The sequence below is a fragment of the Protopterus annectens genome, chromosome 7.part0, assembly GCF_019279795.1.
Source record: "Protopterus annectens isolate FY-2018-M chromosome 7.part0, PAN1.0, whole genome shotgun sequence".
In the NCBI taxonomy this organism is placed as follows: domain Eukaryota; kingdom Metazoa; phylum Chordata; order Ceratodontiformes; family Protopteridae; genus Protopterus; species Protopterus annectens.
In genome coordinates, this window is record NC_056739.1 from 31,213,736 (window position 1) to 31,223,156 (window position 9,421).

At 37.3% G+C, this 9,421-nt stretch overlaps 1 protein-coding gene across 1 annotated transcript in view; it reads left to right on the top strand.

Moving 5' to 3' along the window:
• The window catches only part of LOC122805788, a 91,076-nt gene extending 85,094 nt beyond the window's left edge, over positions 1 to 5,982 (top strand). The window contains exon 3 of the mRNA XM_044076054.1: positions 4,939 to 5,982. Coding sequence (XP_043931989.1) covers positions 4,939 to 5,982 — 1,044 coding nt within the window. The remainder of the gene's footprint in view (positions 1 to 4,938) is intronic.
• The last annotated feature ends 3,439 nt before the right edge of the window (positions 5,983 to 9,421 follow it).

Consider the following 9,421-nt stretch of genomic DNA (forward strand, 5'->3'; position numbering starts at 1 on the left):
CTCTGCAACATCTCTTATTTTCCAATACCGCTCAGAGGAGGATGCTTTATTGCAATTAGAAATTGTAAACTAGAAAATGTAAAACTAGCAAAGTATTAACTGCAGGCATAATCAAAGAATAATCCAAAAACAAAACAGGCATACAAAAAAGTAAATAAATAAAAGCAACAAAATACTGCTCTGAAAATGTCCACAACTTCCTTTTAATTTAAGATACCAAGTGCTTTCATTCTCAAAATTAACAGGATGTCATCACAGTTAAAAGAAATGACATCACTTGCTGCTGTTTAAACACAAATTGTGGCACCAAAAACAGAAACACAATTTAAAGGGAAATATACCATTAAAACCTACCTACTTTAATTTAATATTAACTGTAATAAAACCAAACATTGTTAGCAAAAATCTCAAAGAAAGATTTCTTCTCCAAAACATATCCTACAAAAATATCATTCATAATTCTGCAAATACCCCAGGTATTAATCTGCCAATAAAAGTTCCCTTTCCTCCAAGGAAAGCCCCCATTCACCCTCCACCCACAATTAGGGGGAAAACCTTTTCCACTACACAAAAAGAACATTTTCTAAAGTCTGTACAGTTCATAGAATGTTTGTATAGTGCACATCTACTGTCTTCCATATGGACAGTGTAAGTGTGCTGATAATACTTTTCCTAAGGGGCCCCTCAGTCTTACCTACATAAGATGTGGGACAGGTGGAGGAGAGAGACAAACACTACCACTTGGTGTTACAGTCATAACTTCCCTTATAAATAGCCAGCTGCCAAAAAAATGGGTACCTTGTAATATAAATCTGCACTGTTAACATGCCCCACAGTACCTCATACCCAGTTTCTCTGTAGATGTCATATCCTTGCTATGATTTAGTTCAAGTATGGTCTTTAAGTTATAAACAAACCCGGGGTTCAACCCCAATTTGGTCAGATCATCAAATTCACCAAAAACTGTTTCAATGGGAACCAATAATCTTCGTTAAGGAAGGTATGTCCATACTATAACTTAACAACATGGCCCTAGACAGGTCGTTGTCATTGCTGGTTCTCCCTGCTATTATGCTCTCCCCATAACACAAGGGTCTGTAGCATACATGCTCTGACTTTTCACCCACTCCCTTAAATTCAACAGGTCTTGTGGGTAGTCTCAGTCTAGGAACATGTCACACAATCATGGTCTCAAAACAGAAATAAGCCTGTTCAGCCTAATCAACTGTCCCTTCAATATTTTCCTTCTGCCAAAATGGATGTTGGCTATCAAAGTGGAGGAAGCTATTGGAAAAGGTCTCCTTCCTAAAGATGGTAGATTCAAATGTACTCCTTTTGGCATTTTTAATGACTAAAACATCAAGAAAAGACATGGAAGCCAAATTAAATTGGTGTGCATACTCCAAAAAGTTAGTGGTGCCATTAATGTAGGCTATAAACCCCTCCAATTCTTCATCATCATCCCCTTTCTACAGAATAAAAATATCATCCGCATTCCTAAGGTACACTTGGATTTTAGACCAGAAAGGCAATGTAAACACAAAATTGCTCTTCCAGGACCATAAAACCAGACTGGCAAACACCAGCACTGAAGCAGTTCCCATGGCAACTCCTTTCAACTGCTTAAAAATATTCACCTTCAAAAATACAAAATTAAATCTCAACACAACGTCTATACAGTGCTTAACAATGTCAATCTCCTTTTTATCAAGAGTAGTCTCCATAGCAATGGGCTCAAAGAGCCATTAGAGACCCTGATCATTGGGAATTAAGAATAGGTCCTTGATATCAATAGTCACGAACCAGATAGCCACAGAAAAAGCAGTTCTTGAAAAAATTTCCAAAAAGTGCCATTAGTCCTTCAAAATGTGTTCATTGTCAGAAATAATAAATACATACTCCATAGACTTAAAAGTTATTTCACTGGAGATCAATGTTGTGGGTATAGCTGCCAGCATTCACTTCATACAGAGACACTTCAAAGCTGTAAACATATACATACATTGGGGAAGATGCACTAGATTACAGGGATCCCCTGAAAATCTGAAAACACAGGCCAGGTTCACTTGAACTAACATTTATATACTTGTACAGATGAATATCTCTCATAGTTTTCCATTATGTTCTTGGCAATGTATAGTTCTATGCATTCCTTTCTGGGGCTTCTTCAGGTTCTGTTTGAATCATCCATTAGAATACCCATTTACTGGCATGCTAGAACAAATAGCGCTTTCACATCAGTTTGTCTCTAGTCTGTAAAGGAACACACACATGGCTAAGGCAGATTTTTAACTGCCGTTCAAGGACTTACATAAGAACGGTTGGTAACCACTAATTGCTTTGCATTTATGTGGGAAAAGCATGATAAATAGGGAAGCAATAATAAAACAAAGATGAATTTAGCAACTAGCAAATTTTGTACCTACATGAAGGCTTTAACATCATGACCTAAAAATTATCAGTTTACCTTAATAATGGTTGTTTGACAGGCAGTATGAATTGAAAGATATTACCTGGTAAAATAGGAGCCTCTATCTATATATACATTATAATATAATATAATTAAGCAATAACTGATGACATGATGTGGTATATTGAAGATTTACCCACGGTTGGCATGGTTTAATCACGAGGGTGAAGCCCAAGTGCTAACTGTGGGTGCATTTCAATATACCACAACACTGGAGTCGGTTATTGTTATTATACAATGACATTATTTAAGAAAACAAACACTAACTTTTCTTAAATAATGTCTTTGTATAATGGCGCATTACTGTTCTTCCGCCGGTTGTGGTATACTGCTTCCTTGTGTTGATGTACTGCACATGCATATGGGACTTGTATTCCTACACATACGAGTACATCAATGCTTTGAAATGGAAGCAATGGAGAAAGTCTCCATTGCTCAGTTTTTTTTTTTTTTTTTAATAAATTAAAAAAAAAAGGTTTTGGACACTTTTATATCAACGGAAAAAGTCTGGGCGACCAGACCTTTTTCCATTGGTATATTGTGGGATTTACAATGGGATGAGTATGCTGGCCAATCAGCGTGCATGTTTTGGAATATTAATGGGGGGGTCATTGTAGAATATAATGTAATATTACACACACATATATATATATATATATATATATATATATAGACACACACACACAATTTTTTTTATTTTCTTGGCATGAACTTAAAGCTAAAGAGGCAATGATTAATGTGCACCATTAAAGCCAACATGGTTTTTGTTACCCATATTATTCAGTTCCATTATCACATATTATAGCCAGCTGATAATCATTGTGGTACTCTGTGGTGTTATTAAAAGTGTACCTTACTTCATCTTAAAGTCAGAGAAATCATTTGGTACCATTTTGTATCATCAGAGTATAACGTTACTGCATTATATCCAAGCACACAGGCACATATATTCATCTTCCTCAAAAATGCCATCAGTCTCTCATCATTGTATTGCCTAGAAAAGGCTCTAAATTATGTTATTATCTGTACCAGAACTCTGAATGACATCATGTATTATTTAAATGAGCAAAGAACCATGAGGATGATAAGACACCACCACAGACACTTCCAGACTGTACAACTATATTGTTATCTTAATTCCCATTCTCAATAGTTCACTAGAGGTGGGATTTTCTGCTGCCCCTCAAATACCAGAAATGTTTAAATTTCCCACGGATAGCATAACTACATATGAAGAGAGAGAATACTAGAGTACTTTTCTCTGAGCAACTTTTGGGAAAGAGTACTCAAAGAGTAGAGAATGCTTAAACTGTCTGAACTAATGCTTGTAGTGTAGAGCTATGCAAAACATTCGTTCATGGTTATAATAAGAGACCACAACTGAAGCAATGTGCCCCTTCCCAGTGTGTAGGGGACAATACTTCATGGGCCAAGAGTCAAGTATCAGGGTAAGGGAAACGAGAAGATAAATCGGAGTACAAACGCACATTTCTGACTGTAGCCCTGAAAGAAAACACGTTCTACCTACAATCCAGGGAGGAGTCTGTGCTCTCAGTTTTATTTACACTAAGCAATTATTTTTCTTTTGAAATGCTCAAGTACAGCTGTAAGTCCAAATGGGTTTAGCACAAAAATAAACTACAGTCTGCTGTTCGGTATAAACCTGTAAAATTCACTTTCAGGAAACTATATCAGAAGAACACATTTAATTCATTAGACTTGAGCAGGCTGATGTGGGAAATTGATACAGGTGAAAGGGAAACATGGTCCTAAACATACATCATACTAATAAGTAATAAAGATGCAGAAACTGTACATTTTCCTGTGTGCAAAGTAGAATGGAGAGCTCACAATAATAGAACCCATTTCACACATTATGTGCCGATATCACAGTTGTAGAAGTAGCATACCTCTCAACTGTCCAGATTTTGCCTCATATTTTTGGTCTTTTCCTCATACAAATTTGTGGGTTTGTGGCAAATCATTGAGGATTGAAGTCTATAAATAATGATAGCCCATTAAGTTTTAGACTTCATATCCTTCAGAAAATGCATTCTAACACAAAACATTTTATTCTAGCAACTTTCTAAGGCTAGAAGAGCAATAGTTAAAATGTGTCCTCATTTTTGGTTTTGTCCACATTTCTTGTGCTTAGAGGTTTTGAGCTATGACAAGCAGCTAGCAATATGGTCTGTCCCCACTTTGTTTCACTTACATCTTGTCAATTACTAGGGGTCCACTTTTGTGGCCTCACTATGAATACAACACGCTACTTAACTGGAAGATACTATCATTGTGGCCCAAAATAGAATTGGTGGATATTTGCAATAAGGAGTGGAATACCAAAGATAATGGGAAGGAAGTGATCAAATCAAATTGATCAATCTCTGTAATTAGTATCAATGCAGACATTTAAATCATTACAAATCAACACTTAAAACATCAGAAACCTGTTCTTTTTCTTTTAGGCATCTTCTCAGAAATTAACAAGCTTCATACTTCTTAAAAAGAAGACTAAAATGGAACTTTATACCCTTCTCACAGGGATTTTATTTTTTCTGCTGGCCATCACAGGAATTGTTGGAAATCTACTAGTGCTGGCTTTGTTTTTGCACAGTGCACTCTACGATTGCAAGCTGAAGAAAGCAGAGATAATTCTAGAACACTTGGCTGCATCCAGCCTTATCGTGTGCTTAACTGGAGGTGTGCCAAACTTCCTGCATGTGTTTGGAGTAAAGAATTTCATCAGTGACATAGGATGCAAACTTGTTGTCTATGTATTTAGGGCTATAAGGTGCTTGACCATTATGTTAACTAGTTTCCTTAGTTGTTTTCAGTGTGTTATTATTTGTACAAGTAGTCTAAGATGGACTTGTGTAAAGCACACCCTACAAAAATATATTGTACCTATCATTAGTTTTCTCTATACCTTAAGCATGGTACTAAACATCAACCTTACTTTTTCATCATTTTCATCAGTATCTTATAACTCCAGTATTCCAAAATATAGTTTCAGTTTAGGATACTGCATTGTTGTTTATCCTGACCAGACCACCATGCAGGGAGTAGGATTCTTCACTTTGGCACGAGACCTACTGTTTGTCATTGTTATGGCTTCTACAAGTGCTTATATCTTATTTGTCCTTTACAGGCATGCCAGGAAAGCAAAAGAAATCAGAACCCATGATCCAAGCCCAAAACCTGCTGCGGAAAGCCATGCAGCAAAAACTGTGATTACATTAGTCACCTTGTATGTCTCCTTATTTGGGATTGATAGTCTGATCTGGTTTTATCAGTTAACAATTGCCAAAGAAGTCCTGCGTATCATAACAGATATCCGTTATTTCTTTTCAATGTGTTATACATCCCTGTTTCCTTTTGTGATCTGTATCCTAAATCCTAAAGTTAGAGGAAAGCTCCAGCATTCTATACCACAGCATGATGCAAAGATCCAGGAAGTTGCTGATTGCAGCCATGATCCAATTACACATGAAACAATAGCCAGAGATTGATATTTAAGAATGCAAGATATTACAGATAAGTTCTATTTTCCAGCTCTGTGAGTTACATTATGGGCTTTGTAAACCTTTGCATCTGCGGGACAGAAATGTGGTCAGTGAATTCCTTCTACCATACAGCTATGAACAAAAGTAGGATACAATCTGCAATAGAGTAATGAAATGGAGCATCTACAATTACATGGTCAGACTGTTATACTTAATAGTAGTTAGAGATATATTTTCTGTTGCCTCACAGTAATCACACATGTTCTCCATTGTTTACACTTATGGCAAATTGTTTCTATAGGCAGATAATTCCACTGTTTCATTTAGAGAAAATGTTAAACATTTTCTTATTGAAATAACAATAACTGATTTGTATCACATCTAACAAATTGTGACTTCAAATATGTTTCGTTTGTATTTTAGCTGCATTGTAATTGTAGAGAAGTTCTGAACTGTATTATTGGTTAGCATTTAGTTGTAAAAATGCACCTTGTGTGCATGTTTCAAGTTTAACATACAATCATCAATTTTCAATCCATGAAACATAAAATAAAATTAATTTTTCGCAAACTAGTGGTTGTTTCACATGAAAAAGTTATTGCAGAAGTATGATTTTGTTTGCATGTTCTACCTGACCATATACCACTAACCCAAATACAAAGCAAAACTGCTTTAAAAGATTGCAGCAAAGCAATTTCATGATTTATATTGTAGACTGTACATAATCCAATTTCTTGAACAGTGGCAAAACAAAGCTGAAAAAAAATGGAACTCTAAGCTAATAACGTTTCAAGGTAAAAAGAAACTGTATACATTTTACTGTATTTCATAACTCAAGATGTGTCAGTTTATTCCCCTCAAAATTAGTAGATTAGTACAACAGAATAAAGTATATCAACTAGCTATACTAACTGAACATGAAACTAAACACTTGAATTACACCAGATGAAAAGCAGTAAAAAATGTACACTTCTGCCCATTTACAAAAAGTGTGTGCGACGGAATGTGTTTACAGAGGTCACAAATGTTGGCCAGTAGCCAAAGTCATCAGATGTATTTTCCTTTATCATCTCTCTCTTGCTGGTACTGTCTTCACAATCATCAATGCTATTATTCTGCAGCATACTTGCGAGTATGTCTGAGTGAATGAACGTGCATATTCATTGGAGGCTGATGTACACAGTATGTCTTTTCTTTGGAGGTTACTACATTTACTGCTGTCTATAGGAGTTCATGGAACTATTATGTCATACAGAGACACACATGCAGTTTATACACACACAGCAGCCCCCATCCCAAGCACTACATAAAAAAACACACGCAGACATACAGCATTGCAATGCCTTCTCACTGCTAAACTCCAAGCACACAAACAGTACTGTTCCATGGCACTGGTAATAGAACACCACATTTAATTACCACAGACAGTACTTTAACAAAACTGTTGCACTAGTGTCTTTCTAACTGCTGACATCCTTTGTCAGATACAGTATTATACCACAACACTGATAGAAATACTGTCAAACTACTGCCTCAATCAGTCCTGCCATTTAAGGGGCAGTTAACATTCTACCACCCTCCCATTCCACAGCTCTCCTATCATCCTCTGAATAGCTCCATGGATTATACCTCCATTAACATTCTGGTAGTTCCTTTCCTATTGGGTGTACAGCCCTTAAGAAATATTTTTAGAAATCCAGGAAGTTCTCCACCCCTACAGCCTTCTGCCTTTTAACCCTTCTCCCCACTCCCTCCATCCATACTGCTAAAGATGATCCTCTCCCATCTCTAATATGACCTTATCATCCCCTCACCTATCCTTGATATGACCTTGTGCACCCATCATTATCCTCCCACCTTTTCAGTTTTCTTCTGAGAAGAGTTCCACCTTCCACAGTCTCTGGTTATATTCCTTCTCCACATCCCATCTCACACACCATTCTAGTTGCTTTACAACTGGCTCCTAACAGCAGCCCAATATCCTTTTCCTTGTGTGGCCTGCAAATCTGCAGGCAGTACTCAAGGTATGGCTTGACTAGTAGTCTACAGAGCAGAAATGTTACCCCCACTGGTCTCCGATTCTGTCTTCTTGAGGATACACCCAAGTGTTCTTTGGTACTTGAAACCGTCTTGTCATTGTGCTCCTGATGATACAACCAACTCTCTCAACTGTATAGATTTTTCACACAATGTCCAGCTTCATGCCTCATATATTTTGTATGTTTTCTTAAAATTGTGATTTTATGGCAAATTAGTGCCAAATCATTAAAGACTGAAGTTAGAAAATAATGACAGATATTTGAGTTTCAGACTTTGTACCCTTCAGAAAATTCAAGCTAATGCAAAACTTGTTATTCTAATAAACTTTCTAAGTTTGTAAGAGCAATATTCAAAACTTGTCCCTATTTTTGGGCCTCTGTCCCACTTTCATTTATGGCTTTGTCCAGATTTCTTGCTCTAAGAGGTTGAGCTCAGGTGTGAATCACTACCCCCATATGCTTTTCCTGCTCTAATGCCATCACTTTCATTTCCACAGCTGTTGCCTCTCAGCAAAGCTGTTTTTACTTATGGACAGTACTTTTAAATTGGTTAGCACCAAGTCTCAGCTACAACCTCTGCCCACTTTTCAGCCTTTTCAAGGCTCTTTCTTCCATCATTCAGTGCTGTATTTAACAGTCATCAGCCAGAGGTGTACCTAGGGTGGGGTGAAGGAGACACCTGCCTCTAATGCAAGGTGTTAGTGGACATGATTAGCAATGCATTCAGAAAGTCTGCTACAGAAATACTGCTTTTGTGGTCAGGTCTGAAGTGAATCATTTCCTTCAGCACTAGGTGTGTGCAGTTTGCTACAGTTTTTCACCCGTAAGACCTCTTTTTCTTCTTGCATTGAGGAGTTCAGCCTCAGATCTGGTACTTCTCTAGGAAGAAGACAAGGAGTACTTGGTTGTAGAATAGTTCAGCTTAAATGTTGAAGGGTGCCAAATCAGAGACTGTCACTAGGCAGTAGATGTGCCACCAGCCAAGAGGTTGATCCTGTTCACTACACCCTCAGATGTGTCCGGGACAAAACTGAACACTGATCTAGGACAGACCCCTGATGCACTCCACTTACCTAATTCCAGACATTTTTCTACTCACCTCCATCTTCCAAATCCTAGTGTTCAACCATACAGCAATCCAGTTCCTCAGACTTTTGCCCGCACAGGCTACCTATAGTAAAACTGGAGGTGCTGAATGAAGGCAAAGGCATTTTTGAACTTAAATGTGTTTTATCTGGACTTCACTAATCAGAACTCTCATCAAGTTATCTATAACTTAGCCATAAAACTTGGTCAGCTTTGATCTCCTGCTAGACATGAACCTTGTTTGTTGTCCTAGAAAGTGTTGTCTTCTAGGGAAACAAGCCCTTCTCAGGATTGTCTCCATGACTATTCCTGCCATGACT